Source organism: Notolepis coatsorum (genome assembly GCF_963971535.1).
Source record: "Notolepis coatsorum genome assembly, chromosome: 3".
Taxonomy (NCBI): domain Eukaryota; kingdom Metazoa; phylum Chordata; class Actinopteri; order Aulopiformes; family Paralepididae; genus Notolepis; species Notolepis coatsorum.
This window is the reverse complement of record NC_140167.1, coordinates 95,114,913-95,138,148: the sequence shown is the minus strand read 5'-3', so window position 1 is coordinate 95,138,148 and position 23,236 is coordinate 95,114,913. Positions and strand designations below refer to the sequence as shown.

General features: G+C 42.3%; 2 protein-coding genes across 2 annotated transcripts in view; one reads left to right on the top strand and one right to left on the bottom strand.

The window, feature by feature from the left end:
- The window catches only part of slc44a5b (solute carrier family 44 member 5b), a 113,138-nt gene extending 105,657 nt beyond the window's left edge, over positions 1-7,481 (bottom strand). Inside the window, 1 exon segment of the mRNA XM_084311622.1 lies at positions 7,337-7,481. Within this exon segment, the coding sequence (XP_084167748.1) occupies positions 7,337-7,373 (37 nt within the window). The 5' untranslated portion in view covers positions 7,374-7,481.
- A 1,236-nt stretch (positions 7,482-8,717) lies between these two features.
- The window catches only part of st6galnac5b (ST6 (alpha-N-acetyl-neuraminyl-2,3-beta-galactosyl-1,3)-N-acetylgalactosaminide alpha-2,6-sialyltransferase 5b), a gene marked incomplete at both ends in the record, with an annotated part of 73,075 nt that continues 58,556 nt past the window's right edge, over positions 8,718-23,236 (top strand). Inside the window, 3 exons of the mRNA XM_084311307.1 lie at positions 8,718-8,762; positions 10,390-10,680; positions 22,976-23,185. Of these exons, the coding sequence (XP_084167433.1) occupies positions 8,718-8,762; positions 10,390-10,680; positions 22,976-23,185 (546 nt within the window). The remainder of the gene's footprint in view (positions 8,763-10,389; positions 10,681-22,975; positions 23,186-23,236) is intronic.

The following is a 23,236-nucleotide window of genomic DNA, read 5'->3' as shown; positions in this document are numbered from 1 at the left end:
TCTGTGTTCGTTTAGCACAGTGTTTCTGGGGGAAGACAATATCTTTGACCTGTATTGGTCTTCTGTTTTGTGTGCAAACGGTTTGGAAAATAGGACAATGCACTTACACAAAGGGGGGGTTTTGAAATTGGAAGAACATAGCAAGTCACTTAAAAGGAACATGAGTAATCAAAGACTCACATTACTAATATGACGCGAGTTGATATATAGCATGAACTCCAGATGAGACTCAAAACTAAGACAGCCATAGATCAGACCCACCGGGGTTTGATGCATCTTGAGGTGCAGCACTGGAGAGGTGTAAATGCACGGAGTCACTGCCATAATATACGTCACCTAGCAGAGAGGAACCATGCTTTGAGAGGGCATACAGATGCCCTATATGACCCACATATAATGGCAATTTCCTGTCACAGAATTGATGGCACAATTTTAACCAATCATGAGCGAACATTTGAGGATTCAAAACAAAGAAACAAAAAGGTGCACTACCACCTCAGCAGTGAAATTCTAAATTAAAACCATAGCACTGATTGGAGACAAAATAATTGATGAGATAGTCAAACGGGTGAAACAAGCTAAATACTTTTCCATCATCATAGCTGTACTCTGGACATTAGCCACACAGAACAACTGTCTATCTTGAGAGTAGTGCACTGTTCATCAGTGGGTGCAGCCATCTCTGAACAGTTCATAGGATGTGTTCATGTTCAAGACACCACTGGAAAAGGTCTGTGTGACATTTTATTACCTTTTGCATTACATTTTTATATCAGAAGCAGCATTTGCAATAGCCTTATATAATTTATATTATAGTATGTATAGTGTGTTCTTGTTTTTATTTGAAAGTTGCGCATTTGTAATAAAAAGAAAGGTTTATTTAGTATATTCTTTGTTTGCGTCAGATTATTTGTAACATAATGGAGATGAACACTTCGCATAATTCACTCACAGCTTGGGCTGTCGTTGTAGTAGAGACATGATCATAAATCGGGTTTTTGTGCACATGAGTGTCCTGAACACGTAAAACCAAGCCCCGAGTCGATCATAGCTTCCTACGCTGAGATATGGACACTTTTCCGCACTTGGGACTTGTCTTGGGACTAGTCAGTCTTGACTTGGGACTTGTCAGTCTTGACTTGGGACTTACAAAACAATGACTTGGTCCCACCTCTGCCACATTACCAGCTAGTAGTTTCTCTTTTTTTAACAAATAACTAAACTAAATAAAGGACACAACCACATAAATTAAAGAGAAATACACTGAAATATATTCTATTAGTTCCTTAAACAAAAGTCTTTGTCAGTGTTATTCTTTAGTTTACTTGGGATATGCATCAGACACGCGTCATAGAAATTGCAATTCTACAATCGGCTAAATATCTGCTGTAAAATCTTCTTTTCGATTGTCCAAAAATTCCCAAAGGAGATTGTTGTCGTATCACTTAATGATACAATATTGTACTATGTACTAGCGTTGTTGTCAGATCAGCACTATACTCTTGTGAAGAATGGGATGTCCAGACATGCACTCCTGACTTTCTTGCAAGTTTATTAATAAAAGCACACAGTGACTGCTTCTTAAAAACACTTGCTGTCGCTCAAAAACACTGGATGTTTACAATAATTCAAGGTTTGCATCGACGTTCTCAGTTTACAGCTACTTGAATATCTGAGTTACAGCAAAGATATATATATATACTTTTTACCACATAATACTTGAAAGCTATAATATTTTAAGTAACTTTTTTTGAAGGCATGATTCAACCAAACGCTCAGACTAGGTTTATTTCATTATTATATTTTAACTGATGTTCCAAAGCAGCCCTCTGTATTCATATAGCTGTTGATCACATGTGCATGTTACTTGAATGTTAACACCTTCCTTGGCCGACTCATTGTTCGAGTCTTTGGGGGTGAATCACCCCCCAGGGTGTCTTTTGTCTGTATCCCTTTGAAGCTGGTCCAGGTGTTGGTTAAATTAGTTTCTGTTGAGACATTCTAACTTGCATGTTCTAAGGCTGGAGTTACACCTAGGGTGTTTTCGTTTCGTTTTTCAGATGAGTTTCGCTTTTCCAGGTGGCAACGTAGTGGCAGCAGAGTAGGCTGCGGTTAGACTTTCGTTTCATTTTCAGATGAGTTTCGCCGCAACGTAGCGGGAGGCGAGTCACACTTTCGTTTTGTCACCTTTTGTCACCCGAGCACAGTGATGTAGTACACTGCCAAAGCAGTAGGTGGCAAACATGAAGGCAATTTTCAACCAATCAGAACATGAATGTGCCAATACACTTCCTGCAAAGAAAATGTCAACAAGGCGGGCGCCGCCATCTTTGCCTATTTACCCAATGCAGCACTTCTTTTTCAGCAAAGTGTAATAAAAGTGCAATAAACAAAACGGATACATTCACTGTGTGTTCTGCCTCTCATTTGTTGATGAAACAAAACTAACATCAACACAAGTGACCACCAAGAGCGGATAGTTTAGTCTCAAAAAAGATCGGTGACGTTGTTAGCTACATTGTTAGCTGCATGCTAACGTGAATGGAATATGCCATTATAACAGTATAGCATTGTGGCTAGAAGCTAACGTTAGCTCACGCTAGTTAGCCAGCACCAAACTGATGATATCGGGAGCTATCAGTAGCTAGATAACATTAGAGACAACGCTGTGTGTATTAAACAAAGGTGAATAGATGACTGGGCCATTTTGTTTAATGCTTGTTAAGATTGAAAGAGGAGCTCTGAGCTAACAGGGTCTGATAGCTCACGTTAGCCAGCTGCTCATGCAATCGGTAATGCTAGCAGAATGAATGGATGTAAACTTTATTTAACATATTGCATAATGGGTACAATACAATACGGCTCAATACAAACAATTGTTAAGGGAATGCAGGCTGTTGTAGCTTGGACTGGGGTCCTTATAACAATAACTTGACAACACATGGTAGCTGCAGCTATTTGGGACAGCTCTGTTGTCACCGGAAGGGCACGCAGATGGTATCTACTGCGCATGGGCGTTGAGCAACAACGGCTCCGCGCAGATTACACGACTGTTGTCGGCAAGTTTTGGCGTTATTCCAAAACGGAAACACAATTTAGCGTTTTCAGTAGGGCCAAAACGTTTCCTGCCAAAAAGGCATTTCTATCTAATAGGGACAGCAAACATATTCAAACGTATTCAAAAAAACGACCACAAAAACACTAGTCTAACCATGGCCTAAGCCAAATGGTTACTGTAATGATTATTACAGTTTTCAGTCAGACCAGGAGGAGAGACCATGCAGGTGCCAACCTGCTCATCGGGAGCAATCTCACTCAAGGACACTTCGGAACCTTCCGATTACCAGACGACCCCTCTACCTCCTGAGCCACTGTCGCCCTAATCTTATCTTATCTATTGTGTTGTGCATTATGGCCATGCATTCAATGATAAGTAATGAATGTATTCTGAGTAGGGGTGTAACGGTACACAAAAACCACGGTACGGTACGTACCTCGGTTTTGAAGTCAAGGTTCGGTACGGGTTTTCGGCACAGTGGGGGAAAGTTTGGCTTTCCATGTTCCACTCAGGGGTGATGTAGTGTGCAGTAACCAATTGTACTTGTAGGGCTGTCAACGAATATTCGATATTATTTAAAAAATTAATAATAGACTTGTAAAAGAATCTAATAATAATAATTATTATATTAGATGGTGGGAAAAAAACAGCCCCCGGTGGGCGGTCGTTAGTGGTTAACATACCGTTGTATTCGTTCGGTACACTACACAGCCGTTCGGTACAATACGGTACACACTGAAACGGTTCTGTACGGACACGCGTACCTTTACACCCCTAATTGTCCAGTTAATGTAGATCAGGTTTATGGTACACTAAAAAAAGAAAGCTACAGTTCCAGATATTCAAACCTCAATGTGAAAAGAGGGTGAGGGGTTTCAAAACATCACAGTGGGTTGTGGGTCTCCGGTGAGTAGTAAGAAGCTGATCTCAGACCTGCCCTGAGGCTACAAGCATGATTGGCAGAGTGCTGTCGTCGTGGGGTGCGACAGGGTTGGGAGATGACAGACAGACCCTGTAGTGTAGCCCCCCCCCCCATCAACAGCCAGAAAGCACAGACTAGCACTACCCATGTCACTCACCCACAGACAGTAAAGCTATAGCTGTTGTTCAAACCCCCATGGAACTTGTCTTAGGTGAAATTATTAATGACATACAACTTGCTGACATGATACACGACATATAATGATCATGTGAATGTGAAGTCCCTTGGCAACAGGGATAGGACGTGACTTATTGACGTTGTCAATGACAAGACATAATTGGAGTTACATGCATTGGAATTTGTTTTCTATTGATGACTTCATCAATGTTGTTGTCACAACCTAGGATGGCTTAGAGTAGACGACAGAGTACAGCAACTTGCAATGGGCCTGGTCTACAAGATACACTATACGACTAAGGTACCCATGTACATGTCAAAATACTTCCCAAAGGTCAGTGAATACCACAACCACTACACCAGAGGAAGCTCAACAAATCATGTTAAACCCAGATTCGGCTCAAACAAGGGACTAAATACGTTTAGCAATTATGCCACATCAATGTGGAACGCCCTACCTAAAGCTGTAAAGGAATGTGAATCCCTACCCACATTCAAAACCGCTCTTAAAGAGCACCTACGGGAGGCTGCAATTCGAAACTGGCCACCATAAATGCCCAAAACCCCCACCACCTACTAATAGACAGTCTCCTCCCCACCGCATGTATATATTCCCTCCCCGCTGTATGTATATCTCTCTCCCACCCACCCACCCCCTCCTAATGTACAGTCACCTCCCCATCATATGTATATACTCTGTCAGGATCTAGGTTTAAGTTTAAGTTTCTTTAATAGTTGTCATACAGAAGTACAGAATACTTTCATACAAAATGCTTCTTACTGTTACGCTCCAGAGACTGTGCTAGACAAGATAGTATCAAATAACATAGTATAGCATGTAATTTAGAAGAAGAAAATGAGGTCAGTGTTCGGTATAGACATACAGGGGTAACAGTACTGTAACTGAGGGGTACAATTCCCTGACTGTATTAATCAAGTATGGTATCATTAAACCACTACCGTCTTATGTACATTATTCTGGCCATACCGTACACAAGTATATGATGAGAACTCCTCCACAATGATACGGTTTCCACACAAATACTCGTTTAGAAGAATATTTATTAGCAGCAAAGGATATTATATTACATTACTAGATGCGCTTATAAGGCAAAGGAATTATGCATAGGCAAATCAATAATGAATATTAGGAATTATCTATGGTACTCTGGGGAGGGGGGTTACTACCGGTTGTAAGCCAGCAGGGGGAGGCAATGCTCTATGCAAAGTCAATGGGTCCACGGAGGCGATATTACTCCCTGTGTCAGCGGACGGGAGGCAGCCGCTGTACTCTCAGTATGCGAGCAGCACAGGTGTAAGCCGTGGAGCCTCTGGTCCAACAGAGACGGGCTCGAATGATGTCCCCACGGTAGATCCCACACAGCAGCGGGGTAGACGGTTCTCTGCTCCAGCAGCCCGGCCAAAGCAATGAAGAATAATAATAATCCTGCCGGAAAAGGCTCTGCTGGCGCCGGGGTAGATATCCTCCGGTGCGCGGTGGTTCCCAGTTGAACTTGACGTTAATACTATCCTATTCGCACGCGGCAATAAGTGCTCTATTTAGACACACAATTACTCACTTCACGTGGTCTTTGACTCGTAATGAAGGCTTTTACTAGCAAGGAGCGAACGATACGTTGAACAAACTTATTAGGATAACACGACTCTATTTTGGGGCAATACGAGCCCTACTTCACCGCACGTTGCATAGTGGGTGAGGCGTCACTTGGTTAACTGAACTGAACAAGACTGAACTTCAACTCGAACCGAAAAGGAAGTCCTGTATTCGCCTGCGCCATATTTATATGTACGGGGAATAATCTAGTGCCAGCCTCCTCACTGTCTCGTAGCCCTGGGCAGAAGCGGGCATGTTGAGACAAGTCGTGTCGGTAGCTTTCAACTTGACTCTAGGGGGTAAGTCACTGGCGCTGATGGCACGCCATCCAATAGGAGAATGAAATATTATGGTCTGTACTACTAGGTTAAAGGGATATTCCGTGTATATGTACAAAGAATACACAAGGGATATCAAACGATATACAAATATTATGCAATATATATCAATCAATAAATACATATATTCGGTTTAATCTGACCCTTTGTAACAAGTACTGTATATTTGAATACCGTTTATGTCACAAATGTAACTATCAGTACTAAATACCTATATGTCCCTATGCCATAAATGTCATGTATGTTGTGTATGTCATAAATGTCTATATGATTTGAAAATGGGGGACCCTGATGGAAACAGGACAAACGTCTTTCTCAGGTCTGCATCCCCTTAACAATTGTATGTATTGAGCCGTACTGTATTGTACCCATTCTGCAATCTGTTAAATAAAGTTTTCATTCAAGTTTTCATTCATTCATTCACACACCTATGATGTGAGACAATACTCCACATTGCTGTCTGTGTGTCATCTGCTGGTAATACACTTATATCATTTTGATAAACAGCATGATTATTAAGGACAGGCTAATGGGCACAAAATCAGCCCACAGATTGAATACCCATGCCCAACTCAAAATGTCACTTAGAGACAACAAGACTTCCTTTGTCTTTTGATCTAACAAAGGACATTGTTGTTTTTCTCTCCTTGATTTTGAACGGCAGCGTTTTCAATCTGTGGGCGAAAAGTTAAGGATGAAAAGTGAAACAGACTTCATTGTCGTTGGGGTCAGATTATTTCCTCTATCATTCATGTGCTGCATTATAATAGTGGGCTAATGTCCTCAAACCACTGGACCGATAATAACCCCCCCAGGATGCCTGATTGATTGATTGAATTGATTGAAAACTTTATTCACATATTGCAGAAAATGGGTACAGTACAGCTCGTTAAATGAGTCGAACATTATTTTGCTGATGGCTTCCAACAAAGTAAAAAAAAAAAAAAAAAAAAAAAAAAAAATGATATATCTTCATTATCTTTGTGGATGTGTTTGGATAGAATGTGTTTGTAAAACCATAACAAATACAAATATAATGGTAGCCTGGCTATGTCATTACAAATTATAGTACCTATTTAACTGCGAGCGTCAAAAGAAAATAGTTGGCAACAACAATATAAATCACTGTGTTGTTGTGGGGTCAAAATATCATTCGGGCCATCATCATCATCATCATAATCCTTTGTCATAATTTCGCGTTCAACAAAGAGGACGAGTGGACTCACCATAGTAAGAAGAGGGCACGTCCGTCTTTCTAGCCATTGCACTTCGCACGGGAGCTGCAGCGCCGTCTTGGTTTTACAGATTGCATATGAGGCTTGATGTGAATGTTTTTAATGGTCCAGTAGTCCACGTACAGTAAATACAGTATGTGCTGCCTGTGGCTCTGCTGCTTGGAGCTGCTTCTGGCCACGCAGCTGAACGTCACGGCGTGTTTACAGCGCGGCGCCGCGTCATCAGGGGCCGCGTCATCAATATTCCAGAGGGAGGGAGGGGGGAGCGACTGTTTTAAAGGGGACGCTACACAGTTCTGGGGGGGGGGGGGGGGGGGCAGTGTTGTTGTGGCATGAAGTGATGAATAAATGAATGAATGAATGAATGAATGAATGAATGAATGAATGAATGAATGAATGAATGAATGAATGAAAACTTTATTTAACAGATTGCAGAATGGGTACAATACAGTACGGCTCAATACACACAATTGTTAAGGGGATGCAGACCTGAGAAAGACGTTTGTCTTGTTTCCATCAGGGTCCCCCATTTTCAATTCATATAGACATTGATTTATGACATACACAACATACATGACATTTATGGCATAGGGACATATAGGTATTTAGTACTGATACATTTGTGACATAAACGGTATTCAAATATACAGTACTGTTACCCCCATGTCCATATACATATGATGGGGAGGGGACTGTACATTAGGAGGGGGTGGGTGGGTGGGAGAGAAATATACATACGGCAGGGAGGGAATATATACATGCGGTGGGGAGGAGACTGTCTATTAGGAGGTGGTGGGGGTTTTGGGCATTTACGGTGGCCAGTTTTGAATGGCAGCCTCCCGTAGATGCTCTTTAAGAGCGGTTTTGAATGTGGGTAGGGATTCACATTCCTTTACAGCTTTGGGTAGGGCGTTCCACATTGATGTGGCATAATTGCTAAACGTATTTAGTCCCTTGTTTGAGCCGAATCTGGGTTTAACATGATTTGTTGAGCTTCCTCTGGTGTAGTGGTTGTGGTATTAACTGACCGTTGGGAAGTATTTTGACATGTACATGGGATGGGTACCTTAGTCGTATAGTGTATCTTGTAGACCAGGCCCATTGCAAGTTGCTGTACTCTGTCGTCTACTCTAAGCCACCCTAGGTTGTCAAAGTGGACAGGGGTGAGGTCTGAGGTGGGTTCTGGGGGTAAGGTCAAGTAGTAGTAGTGATCATTCTCACGTGAATTGTAAAGTGAACCGTTTCTCATTTATTATGTCGCAAATAGGATGGCGACAAATTGTCGGTAAAGATATGGCAGCAGCAGCATAATAGGCTAATTTTGCTCCGAGCTGAATTGATTGCATTCCGTTCCGTCTCTATTAAAGGCATCATGTTTGACAGCGAGTGTGTGACTCTCAAGAGAAGTCTGCAGTCTGTACACTGGAGGAACACCGCCCCCTGCAGGAGTTGTTATGATGGTGCAGGTTTAAGTCGGACCTATGATAACCCCCCCCCCCCCACACACACACAGTCACACACACACACACACACACACACACACACACACACCCGACCCTCTGTCTCACACACACACACACACACACACACACACACACACACACACACACACACTCTCTTAGCTGTCCATCGTGTTCGATGATGACGCTTGCTCCAGGGATGGGGAGAGGGGGGGGTGGGGAGGGGAGTTAGCGACACTGCCGCTGGTGCCACTTCTCGTGGGCGTTGAGTCCGATCCTTGAGCCGCACACCCGTCCACAGATGGCGCAAGGGAAGCCAGATACCTGGGGGATGCCAGCCGCCCGCTGGTGTCGTTGCGTGCGCCTCTCAGATCTTCGGTCTTGGTTCGTTTGGTGTATTTGGGAAACTGCAGTGGCACAAGTGACTTGCCAGGCTGATCTGTCGAGTGCCAGAGTTTCAAGCTGCGTGATGTTTGCACACTTTAGGAGGTCCCTGGTGTAGTCCTTAAAGCGTCTCTTTTGGCCTCCAGCAGCCCGCTTTGCTCCTCTCAGTTGGCCATAGAGGACTTGGCGGGGCAGGCGGTGGTCAGGCATACGTATGGTGTGCCCTATCCAACGAAGATGTTTTTTGGCCACAGCTGCGGCCATACAGATTGAGTTGGTGTTGTTGAGGATGTCTGTGTGGGGGACTCGATCTTCCCAGGTCAGGCCGAGGATCCTTTGGAGGCAACGGATGTGGAAAGCGTCCAAGTTGGTGATGTGCCGGCGGTATGGGGTCCAGGATTCTGCTCCATAGAGCAGAGTGGAGAGACATACTGCGTTGTAAACGGCAACCTTGGTGCTGATCTTCAGGTTTCGGTTTTCAAAAACCCTGCTGCGTAGGCGTCCAAAGGATGATGCCGCTTTATTGATACGTGTGTGTATCTCCGCGTCAAGGGAGCAGCTTGAGGACAGAGTGGAGCCGAGGTAGGTGAAATGATCCACTGTTTTGAGTGGAACACCGTTTATGTGAAAACTGGGAGGTGTAGAGGTTCGGGAAGTGAGTTGGGACATGACTTCGGTTTTTTGTATGTTGACCTGGAGACCGAAGGATTGGTACAGGCTGGATATGGTGTCGAGAGCATGCTGCATAGACTCTGGACTGTGAGCTAAGATGGCACAGTCATCAGCGTACTGTAGCTCACATACTTGGCAGGATTTTGTCTTTGTGTGTGCCTGGAGCCGGCGGATGTTGAAGAGGCTACCATCAAGGCGGTATTCCACATGGACACCGTCTTCATGTCCCATGGCTCGGCGGAAGAGGCAGGTGACGGCAGAGAGGAGGAGATTAAAGAGCACCGGAGCCAAGACACAGCCCTGCTTCACCCCAACATTAACCTTAAAGGATTCTGACTGGAGTTCACCCGTCTGGACTCTGGCTTGCATCCCGTCATGCAGCTGCTGAAGGATGGAGAGAAACTTGGGTGGTACCCCAAGTTTGTTGAGGAGTTTCCAGAGCAGCTCACGGCTGATGGTGTCGAAGGCTTTGCTTAGGTCTATGAAGGCTATGTAAAGATCCTTGCGATGCTCTCTGCTCTTCTCTAGCAGCTGCCTCAGGACAAAGACCATGTCGGTGGTGGATCTGGTCTTCCGAAAGCCACATTGCGTTTCCGGAAGCGCAGCTTCAGAGATGTTTTCCACCAGCCTGTTCAGCATGATCTTCGCCAGCACTTTCCCTGCGATGGAGAGGAGAGAGATTCCACGGCTGTTTCCGCAGACTGCTCTGTCCCCTTTCTGCTTGTAGATGACCACAATGTTTGCATCCTTCCAGTCCTGTGGGAGGGTCTCATGTTCCCAGATGTTGCAGATCAGGAGGTGCAGACGGCGCGTGAGGAGGTACCCTCCGTGTTTGAAAACCTCTGCTGGGATGCCATCGGGTCCAGGGCTTTTATTGTTCTTTAGACCCGCAATGGCTTGACTGGTCTCAGAGAAGTGTGGTGGGGTGTCCAGGTGCATGACTGGTGGCATGTCTGGGAGATTATCCAGGATATGTGGGTCAGTGGGGTTGGTGTGATTGAGTAAAGACTCAAAGTGGTTTGCCCAGCGGGTGAGGATCTCATGTCGGTCCTTAAAGAGTTTAGAACCGTCGACTGATCGAACTGGAACTGAACTTTCACAAAGATAGGTAGTGGGTAAAAAAAGTTATTAAAAAAAAAAAAAAACGTTATAAAAAAAAAAAAAAAATCACATCCGCGACCCACTTTTGGGTCGCGACCCACCAGTTGAGAAACACTGCACTACACGACCAAGGTACCCATGTACATGTCAAAATACTTCCCAAAGGTCAGTGAATACCACGATCACAACACCAGAGGGAGCTCCACAAATCATGTTAAACCCAGATTCGGCTCAAATAAGGGACTAAACACGTTTCGCAATTATGCCACATCAATGTGGAACGCCCTACCCAAAGCTGTAAAGGAATGTGGATCACTACCCACTTTCAAAACCTCTCTCAAGGGACACCTACGGGAGACTGCAATTCAACACTGGCCCCTGTAAATATCCTAACCCAACCCCCTCCAATGTACAGTCATTTACCTAGTATGGTTTTGTCAATAGTCCAATGTACAATTTTGTTTGTTTGTACAGTGTCTCCCCCCCCCCCCCCTCAATGTACAGTTTTGCTTGTTTATACAGTGTGCCCCCCCCCCCCCCCCCAACCACCTCCAATGTAGATTACCCAGTATGGTTGTCAATATCCCAGTGTACCCAACCCCCCCCACCCAACCTCCTCCAATGTACAGTTTCTACGTCAAATGTATATACTCCCTTTTCCTGACTCCTTCTGTATCACAAACAGTACTGTATTTGCAAATCTGGTATGTCATAAATGTATAGATGTAGCAGTACTGACTATCTGTATGTCATGTATGTCATATATGTCCTGATGAATTGAAAATGGGGGACCCTGATGTAAACAAGACGAAAGTCTTTCTCTGGTCTGCATCCCCTTAACAATTGTGTGTATTGAGCCGTACTGTATTGTACCCATTCTGCAATCTGTTAATAAAGTTTTCAATCAATCAATCAATCAATACACATACACACACACACACACGCACACACGCACACACACAGAGAGTGAGAGAGTGGGGCGTGCATGAGATTTGACTGATTTGAGTTTTTTCACATGAGACGTTGACGTTCAGATATGGCCAGGAGGTGGCAGTAGAGGCATCAGTAGTGTCATATCGTTGTATTGTTTGAATATTTTGGCCCAGCAAGATTTAGAGACCAAGATGCTCGACTCCTCAGTGGTAAATACAGTCAAAAGGATTTAGCAAAGACATCTTGAATTGTGTCACTGTGAGCTGAGATGCTGGATTGTACCACATTATATTGTATGAATAGAATAGAATAGTAATAGTATGGTGACATTATTATGTAAATAAGATAAGAAGATCTCTATTGTCGTTGAGGGGAAATTACTTTGTTGTCACAGTACAGCATGACAAGTTATGGAGAAGAGATACAAAGATCAAATGTAAAAATAAATGAATTAAAAAATAATAAATATACAAAAATAATAAAATAAATAAAATAATTGGAGAAAAGAAAATTGACTGGTCAAGTATATGGATCTCTACGGGTATCGAATGTAGCAGTATGTAAAGGGTATTAGTTACAGTATGTACAGAGTTATGTAATGTATGTTATTTAAAGGGGAACTATCTTATAAATGGCCTTTTTCAGTGTTTAGCATTGTTTCCTAGCTATGTGGACTTATATTAATATGATCTATGTCTCTAATTCTCATATTGGCGCATTCTTCCAATTCTCCTCTCACAATATTCACCCTCACTGAAATGAGTCATCTGAAAATGTGCTGATTTGTGATGTCAGAGAGACACCGCTGCATGATAATGTGGCCCCATGTGAGACTCGTACCCACTCCACACAGTCAGCTCAAAACGGCTTAAGATCTTGAGGTAGAAAAATGCTGTTTTTGAGGACTTGATTAGAAATACAAAACAATGAATTAAAAAAAAATTAAAATTACAGAGGTGTTCCATAAACTCACAGGAATTGTGTAAAAGTGCCCAAACAGTGAAAGAAATAGTAAAATAGTTCCCCTTTAATTTAATTTAATTTCAAACTTGTATTTCAAGTTGTAGGAAGCTGAGGTTTCCCTCACATACCAGTTTACAATCAACAAATATGACAAATAAACATGTTATGTATATGTACACATATGTGCAAAGATGTATTTACGTTATATGTACATGTATTAAAAGTTATATGTGTGTGTGCGCGTGTGTGTGTGTGTGCGCATGTGCGTGTGCGTGTGTGTGTGTGTGTGTGTGTGTGTGTGTGTGTGTGTGTGTGTGTGTGTGTGTGTGTGTGCATGTGTGTGTGCGTGTGTGAGTGTTTGTGCGTCTGTTGTATTGGCCTAGTAGTATAGTAATAATTCTGTTTGGTATTACACTTTAGCCTGTGATAGATAGGATGATTTATTAACATTTCTTTGAAGCAGAAACCAGAGAACAAGAGTCTTAATCCGTGATGCCAAACTGAACTACACCACTACAGTGGCAACAAACGGGAGACAGACTTTACGAGGGTGGTAGAAAGATTTGTCTGAACTTTAACATCTCAATGAATTATCGGCCGTGAGGAAGAAAAAGTGCCGTCATCCGTGGAAGAAACATCCTGCATGTTGTCACTGTCTGTCATCTTTATCATCCTCTATCAAGTATTGTGGTTTGTGGAGCCATATATTTTGTAGATTGATGTGACATCGTAAATCACACATCTCTGGAGCTGTGGAAGATGGTAGTTAATGTTCAGATGGAACTGACAGGCAGAGGGAAAACAAGTGATGCGTCATATCCCCAAAAGAATAATTTCTTTATCCCAGAACAAACAAAGAAAAGCTGTGACGCCATTTCGTTGCCGTTCAGTGAAAATTGTACCGAACAGCTTGTTCATTATGTCATTCTACTAGATGTAGGTTAACACATGGCAGACGCTGCCTGATTCTACGCCATTCTCTTTTTGATTCAAACCACATGAATCGTGTACTGAAACAAACAATAACCCTTTTCCTCTAATCTAATTTGAGGCAGAAGGAGGCCGTCTCCACTCTCCACACAGACGCACACGCACACACATACACACGCACACGCACACGCACACGCACACACTGCCTGCGTCTCTTCAGTGTTGGAAGCTGCTAATCAACCCGTCTGACTCCCTGAGCCTCACAGGATGAGCCACGGGAAGTGATTCAGTTAGCCCTGTTCTGCAACGCCACCGCCACACAAGCGTGAACCAGAGACAGAGAGCAATAGCTGCAGAGACAAAGCAATCCTGGGATAAATATACTGTATTGGACGGTGGGAGGGAGGAAATTGCATCTGTGATTGGTGACGGAGGCTACTGGTGATGAGTTTGTTTTCTGTCCACGGGGAGAGACGAGCAGCAGGGAGATTGGACACTGAGAATATAGGATTGACTGATTGATTGATTGAACATTTTATTAACAGATTGCAGAATGGGTACAATACATACAGTACAGCTCAATACACACATTTGTTACGGGGATGTGTCACACGCCCAGGTCAGGCCAGACCTAGGCTGAGAGTCAGCACCACAGACATGAGGTGAACAATGGTCTCCTACCACCCTCTGGTGGTCACCCGCAGACGGTGCGGGCCAGTACATTGGACATGCTGACTAATGTTTTAACTTTAATTAGTGTGATTAATGTGGTGTCCTGGTGTGTGCTGTCCTTGACTTTCCCTTCCCTGGTGTGATGTGGTTCACTGTTTTGGTTTTGTGTTTTGAGTTGCTTTAGTGTTTAGTTGTGTTGTTTGTTTCTATGTTTTAGACTGGGCTGCCAGGTGTTGTCAATGTTAATTAGTAGGGGTATTTAAGTGTGTGTCTCCCTCTCCTCGTCGTGGCAACATACCTCCAGTTTCCCCCCCCCCCGTTCCTGTCCACGTCGTGTCGCACTGTTGTCTTCCTAGTAAGTGTTAGTGTTTTGTTGTTTTGTATTGAGAAGTGTTGTAAGTAGTTTCTGTTGTTATTTGTATTGCACTCGGTTCTACAGTAAACATCCCTTCTCCAAGCATCGATCCTCGTATCTGCCTCCGTTCCTTTTCTGCATACTGTGTTCTAAACCTTCATTTAGCAACCCCATCGTAACAGGGATGCAGACCGGAGAAAGACTTTCGTCTTGTTTACATCAGGGTCCCCCATTTTCAATTCATCATAACATATATGACATACAGATAGACAGTACTGTTACATTTAGACATTTATGACATACCAGATCTACAAATACAGTACTGTTTGTGATACAAAAAGAGTCTAAAAAAGAGAGTATATACATTTGAGGGGGAAGAAACTGTACACATTGTATGAGCCTCGAGATGTTTCGTCTGTGACCCAGAGTCAAGAGCAACGTGTCCCTGTGAGCGGGCGACGTCAGAGGCATGTGACCGTCTTGTCCGGCGTGCAGATGGCATCTGTGCCTCCCTCTGTTAGTGGGGATGGAGTATCTGTCCAGGGAACCAGATAGAATTGACACATTTTTGTCCACAACATTCCTACCCGTCTCGCCCTCGTTCTTGCTTAGTGCTGGAGACGATTTGCACTAAGTTCTCTTTACCGCTCTATATTTATTTCACTCATTCATTTCATCTTTAGCTACTGTTTATATTGTATATAGTCCTGTATATTGTGTGTGTACATTGTGTCCTATATGTTACTTTATGTTTATAGTGTCCTATATGTTACTTTATGTTTATATTAGATCTTTTTATATACACCGTGGGAAGGGGGGAACGCAATTGAATCTTTCTGTATGTCTTGCACATTATGGGAAATGACAATAAAGTTGACTTTGACTTTGACTCTTCCTGTGTGTAATATCATTGTGTCACTAAGGTCTTCTACATACCAATAAACTAACTGGAGATTGATGGAGTTGGCCTGTCTTGGGAGATCAGATTCAGAAACCCCCAAGCAGTCAAAGAGCCCTGTAATCTACATGTACAATACAGTGGGTGTTGTTTAACCTTCCTAAACTGCCTTTAGATTTGAACCAACACTAAAAGTGATTTGACTTTTGAGTCATCTTAGAAAATGATTGGTTTTTGTGGGATCTTAAGAAGGCCGGAGGAGGATGCTCGCTGAGAGCATTGTAAGTTAATGGAGTGAGTAAAAAAAAGTACACATTTGGAATATCAGATGAGCAAGCAGCACTGGTCTCTCAGTCTCTCGTATTGTATTTGGCACAGAACAGGCAGGCAGCTGTCTGGTGCCTCATTGGAAAGGAGATTAGAGTTAATAATAATAATAATAATAATAATAATAATAATAATAATAATAATAATAATAATAATAATAATAATAATAATAATAATAATAATAATAATAATAATAATAATAATAATAATAATAATAATAATAATAATAATAATAATAATAATAATAATAATAATAATAATAATAATAATAATAATAATAATAATAATAATAATAATAATAATAATAATAATAATAATAATAATACAAGTTATTGTTCCACAGACAACATTTGCTTCCGTACTGTCGGTCAGTCAGTGTATTCCATGCAGCTCTAGTCTGAGTGCCAGAGTATACCTCGGGCGAACTGTCTGGTCAAAACACACAGACATGTATAAATCAGTGCAAAAAAAGAAACAGCCAACTATTCTAGATGATTTACAACAATAGGTAACTGAATTATGATCCATAGCTCCTCAATCATAGAGATAAATATGCTATTTTATTATGTATATATATATATTTTGTATCTACTTTTTCTCCCCATTTTTCTATTTTTTTCTCCCATCCCAATTTCTTATTATCCAATTCTCCCCTCCCCTGTCTCGAACGTTGCTAGACCATGCCTCCCACTGGTCGGCTGCATTGTGGACCAAGCCTTGCATCACGTGTCCCCTCCGGTACACGAGGAGGCAGCTGTCGCATCTTTTCTCCTGCACAGCGCGATCTCTCAGCGGCGAGGAGTAACGTGTGGGAGGCTCACGCTGCCCCCGATACTTTCCTGATTCTGCTGTACAGGCGCACCAACCGACCTGTAGGAGTCGCTGTCCACAACGTCTGATCCCCACCCACTGGCTTTCCCACCCCTAATACTGCCAATTGTATTAGTATGAACGACCAGCCAAGCCGGAAGCAACGCAGAGAGCTGGGCTCGAACCCAGCATCTCCTGCGTTAGTGGCGAGCGCCTTGGCCACTGCGCCACTTAGCCGCCCTTATTATGTATATATTGTAGTGGAAAAATACAAAGCTTTCATGTAATTACACACTTTCATGTTCTTATTGAGGGGCTGCAAACTTTCCATTGTTATTGAGGGGCTGTACCACCAGTGAGTTTCACTTGACTGACAGCGACAGTTATAAACAAGCTCACACAGACTTCTGATAGAGATGACAGTTATAAACAAGCTCACACAGACTTCTGATAGTGATGACAGTTATAAACAAGCTCACACAGACTTCTGATAGTGATGACAGTTATAAACAAGCTCACACAGACTTCTGATAGAGACAGTTATAAACAAGCTCACACAGACTTCTGATAGAGACAGTTATAAACAAGCTCACACAGACTTCTGATAGAGACAGTTATAAACAAGCTCACACAGACTTCTGATAGTGATGACAGTTATAAACAAGCTCACACAGACTTCTGATAGTGATGACAGTTATAAACAAGCTCACACAGACTTCTGATAGAGATGACAGTTATAAACAAGCTCACACAGACTTCTGATAGAGACAGTTATAAACAAGCTCACACAGACTTCTGATAGAGACAGTTATAAACAAGCTCACACAGACTTCTGATAGAGATGACAGTTATAAACAAGCTCACACAGACTTCTGATAGAGATGACAGTTATAAACAAGCTCACACAGACTTCTGATAGAGATGACAGTTATAAACAAGCTCACACAGACTTCTGACAGAGACAGTTATAAACAAGCTCACACAGACTTCTGACAGAGACAGTTATAAACAAGCTCACACAGACTTCTGACAGAGACAGTTATAAACAAGCTCACACAGACTTCTGATAGTGATGACAGTTATAAACAAGCTCACACAGACTTCTGATAGAGATGACAGTTATAAACAAGCTCACACAGACTTCTGATGGAGATGACAGTTATAAACAAGCTCACACAGACTTCTGATAGAGATGACAGTTATAAACAAGCTCACACAGACTTCTGATAGAGATGACAGTTATAAACAAGCTCACACAGACTTCTGATAGAGACAGTTATAAACAAGCTCACACAGACTTCTGATAGAGAGACAGTTATAAACAAGCTCACACAGACTTCTGATAGAGATGACAGTTATAAACAAGCTCACACAGACTTCTGATAGAGATGACAGTTATAAACAAGCTCACACAGACTTCTGATAGAGATGACAGTTATAAACAAGCTCACACAGACTTCTGATAGAGATGACAGTTATAAACAAGCTCACACAGACTTCTGATAGAGATGACAGTTATAAACAAGCTCACACAGACTTCTGATAGAGACAGTTATAAACAAGCTCACACAGACTTCTGATAGAGACAGTTATAAACAAGCTCACACAGACTTCTGACAGAGACAGTTATAAACAAGCTCACACAGACTTCTGACAGAGACAGTTATAAACAAGCTCACACAGACTTCTGACAGAGACAGTTATAAACAAGCTCACACAGACTTCTGATAGAGATGACAGTTATAAACAAGCTCACACAGACTTCTGATAGAGATGACAGTTATAAACAAGCTCACACAGACTTCTGATAGAGATGACAGTTATAAACAAGCTCACACAGACTTCTGATAGTGATGACAGTTATAAACAAGCTCACACAGACTTCTGATAGTGATGACAGTTATAAACAAGCTCACACAGACTTCTGATAGAGATGACAGTTATAAACAAGCTCACACAGACTTCTGATAGTGATGACAGTTATAAACAAGCTCACACAGACTTCTGATAGAGACAGTTATAAACAAGCTCACACAGACTTCTGATAGAGACAGTTATAAACAAGCTCACACAGACTTCTGATAGAGATGACAGTTATAAACAAGCTCACACAGACTTCTGATAGAGATGACAGTTATAAACAAGCTCACACAGACTTCTGATAGAGATGACAGTTATAAACAAGCTCACACAGACTTCTGATAGAGACAGTTATAAACAAGCTCACACAGACTTCTGACAGAGACAGTTATAAACAAGCTCACACAGACTTCTGACAGAGACAGTTATAAACAAGCTCACACAGACTTCTGATAGAGATGACAGTTATAAACAAGCTCACACAGACTTCTGATAGAGATGACAGTTATAAACAAGCTCACACAGACTTCTGATAGAGATGACAGTTATAAACAAGCTCACACAGACTTCTGATAGTGATGACAGTTATAAACAAGCTCACACAGACTTCTGATAGTGATGACAGTTATAAACAAGCTCACACAGACTTCTGATAGAGATGACAGTTATAAACAAGCTCACACAGACTTCTGATAGAGACAGTTATAAACAAGCTCACACAGACTTCTGATAGAGACAGTTATAAACAAGCTCACACAGACTTCTGATAGAGATGACAGTTATAAACAAGCTCACACAGACTTCTGATAGAGATGACAGTTATAAACAAGCTCACACAGACTTCTGATAGAGACAGTTATAAACAAGCTCACACAGACTTCTGATAGAGACAGTTATAAACAAGCTCACACAGACTTCTAATAGCGATGACAGTTATAAACAAGCTCACACAGACTTCTGATAGAGACAGTTATAAACAAGCTCACACAGACTTCTGATAGAGACAGTTATAAACAAGCTCACACAGACTTCTAATAGAGACAGTTATAAACAAGCTCACACAGACTTCTGATAGAGATGACAGTTATAAACAAGCTCACACAGACTTCTGATAGAGACAGTTATAAACAAGCTCACACAGACTTCTGATAGTGATGACAGTTATAAACAAGCTCACACAGACTTCTGATAGTGATGACAGTTATAAACAAGCTCACACAGACTTCTGATAGTGATGACCAGTGTTGCAGTGCTGGTATAACTCGGTATAACGGCGTTATACCTCGCTCACTGAGGCTGAAGTACGCGCAATCGCTTTTTACATGGCATTATCCAACCGGACTCCCGGAGAAGCATGCAGCTGCAGAGCCGCAGAGCCAGCGGCGCTCTCTGGGCCACGCGCTGACGGCCGCGCTGTGAGGCAATAGTATCCAGCTGCAGGACGAGAGCAGCCAAAAAAAACTGTGCGTGGAGCGTTTGACCTACTGTCAATTTGCCACTGCACCACTGGTGATGACAGTTATAAACAAGCTCACACAGACTTCTGATAGTGATGACAGTTATAAACAAGCTCACACAGACTTCTGATAGTGATGACAGTTATAAACAAGCTCACACAGACTTCTGATAGTGATGACTGTTATAAACAAGCTCACACAGACTTCTGATAGAGACAGTTATAAACAAGCTCACACATACACCATAGCGCACGCTCCGACCATTACACAAATGAGGACAGGACACCATCTGCCAGACACCGACAACATGTGAGAAAAGGGCCTAAGCGCCTGCACTGTGTTGCTTTCCTGCTCGCCGGACATTCTCTGCATCGATGACTGAACCCTTTACAATGGTTTTACAATAAAACAATGAAATACATCGTGTTTCAATTCTATTTGTTTTGAGATTTCCATAACAAACTCTATATTATTATCATGTGATGTCAGAGAAAATAGAGAGAGATCAGTGTCGGTGAGCTAGACAGACACCCGTCTGGGCTGAAGAGAAAATTATGAAAGGCTCTTGCATAATGGTATAAAGTATACTGTATCTGTCTGTTTGTGTATCTGTCTATGCCTGTGTCTCGCATCATGTACCATCAGGGTATAGCCATACAGCAAGTGATCCCCTCTCTCTCTCTCTCTCTCTCTCTCTCTCTCTCTCTCTCTCTCTCTCTCTCTCTCTCTCTCTCCTCTCTCTCTCTCTCTCTCTCTCTCTCTCTCTCTCTCTCTCTCTCTCTCTCTCTCTCTCTCTCTCTCTCTCTCTCTCTCTCTCTCTGACCCCAATGGGAGATGGTATAGGGGAGCCTGAATGAGCACAATATGTTACCCCCCATTAGAGTTCATCAATACGCCCACAGCATGTCCATATTTCCAGACACAATGGGTCTGCTTTAAGAGCCTTGTAAGACCTTGGAATCCAGACCAAACCCGTTTGCCAGTGAGTCATGCTTTCCTATTCAAAACAGTGTCATGTCAGGGGAATATTGTTTCTGATGTTTTTGTATTATCTTAGGCATTAGGCTATACTGTAGTGTAGTGTATGGGTGTTGGTGGCTATATTTAGTTCAGACATGTGTTTTCTCTCCAACTCTGATCCCATGGTTTTTAATTAAGAAACTACATACCAGAAACATTCCTTGTGTCATCTGTTTGCATCTCATATTCCGACTGATCCTGCTCCATTATTCCTAGCTCTAGACGGGCTAATTAGCCCAACAAGGACGATGGTACAAAAAGTATATCTGGGCCAAAACTGTAGGGACAACCTGAATTTCCTGTACAGATCTTTTTTTCTTTCATTTCAAGTATATAGGCAACTTCCCCGGATTGCTCACAGTGACGCTGGCTGTGGGTGTTGCAATAAATTACTTTGTTCAACTCCCACAAGCTGTAAAAATGTCCCACCATCTAAAGATAATCACTTGATCAGGAGACGAAAGTCACATAAAAAAAAAAATGAGTGGAATGATGTTTAGCTCAGAGAGGGCATCTATAAAAAGACTGATTCCCATTTCCCAGCAGCTCCAGAGTCCAGACTATATTACAGCTTCCAGCAAATCTCTTCTCCCTTGAGGAGCTCTGTGGCTGCACTGGTGGTTGTTACACATTAGAACACATTTATCTTATCTATCTCCACAAAATGGAGATGCATTAAAGTGACACTATAGTGCCGTCGTGTGTTGATGATGGCAGTTGGAGTCATTCTGCATTAGCCTATACTGCCTGGCCATCGTCATTGATGATTGGAACACAATAAGTATGATGAATTGAAAATGGGGGACCCTGATGTAAACAAGACGAAAGTCTTTCTCTGGTCTGCATCCCCTTAACAATTGTGTGTATTGAGCTGTACTGTATTGTACCCATTCTGCAATCTGTTAATAAAGTTTTCAATCAATCAATCAATTCAATCAATCAGTAGCCCTAAAGCAGAGGCGCATATCTGTTTTGACAAAATGATTCATAAATATCACCAATTGACAACAGCACAGAGTCACATCTCTCTGGTTTCTCCCACGTGGTCATGGACCGTGGCTGCTCCTGTTCATTAGGAGCACGCCTCCACGCGGAGTGGGTTGGTACTGTAGCCTGGGGGCGTCCCTCGTAACAGAGACATAACGGTACAGAGCAGTGGGCTGACGCGTCCTCGGTCTGCCGTGTGTGCGTCCAGAGATGCTCTCGTTCAGGTGTTGCGCGCAGCGCGGGCGTGTTTTCGAAGAGTTTCGACGTTATCTTGTAGTGTAGTGTACCGTGTTTGATATCATACGAACGTGCTGTGCTGATAATAACGCGGGGATATTAAAGGCGACAATCACAAAATGAGGACGCGAGTGGTAACTATATATAAAGTTGAAAAGCGTGTTGCCAGCCATAAAATAATCGTGCATTTGAGTATAGTCACTGATGTTACCTGCAGCGTTTGGAAAGCGCAGCTGCATAGCTTATATATTTATTATTATTATTATTATTATTATTATTATTATTATTATTATTATTATTATTATTATTATTATTATTATTATTATTATTATTATTATTATTATTATTATTATTATTATTATTATTATTATTATTTGTATCATATTTAGCATTTAATGATTACTCGTCTTCCCCCTCCATGCATAGTCAGTCCAAGGAAAACAGAGTCATGCTATGATATAAAACTTTATTTCTAATTGTAGGCTAGTAAATGTGGCGTTATATTATATTTGTGGACTTACAACTTGTGATGCATGTTTTCGAACTGTCTCTTCTTTTGAACAGTGCCATGGTGGGATTATTGCTGGCATCACCACCGTCATCATCCTCACTGTTACCAGCTTCACGGTGTTGTACAAGAGCCTCGCCGGGGACACGTCATCCTCCTACCGGTCCGATCGTCCCGGTGCACCGGTGAAGCCCAGGACCCAACAGAACCCAAACAGACGCCCTGTAGCAGCCCTGGAGGGCTACGCACGTGTCATTGACCAAAAGGTAACGGGCTATAGTTCTAATTCACCTGATTTTAATTCTAATTGTATTTGC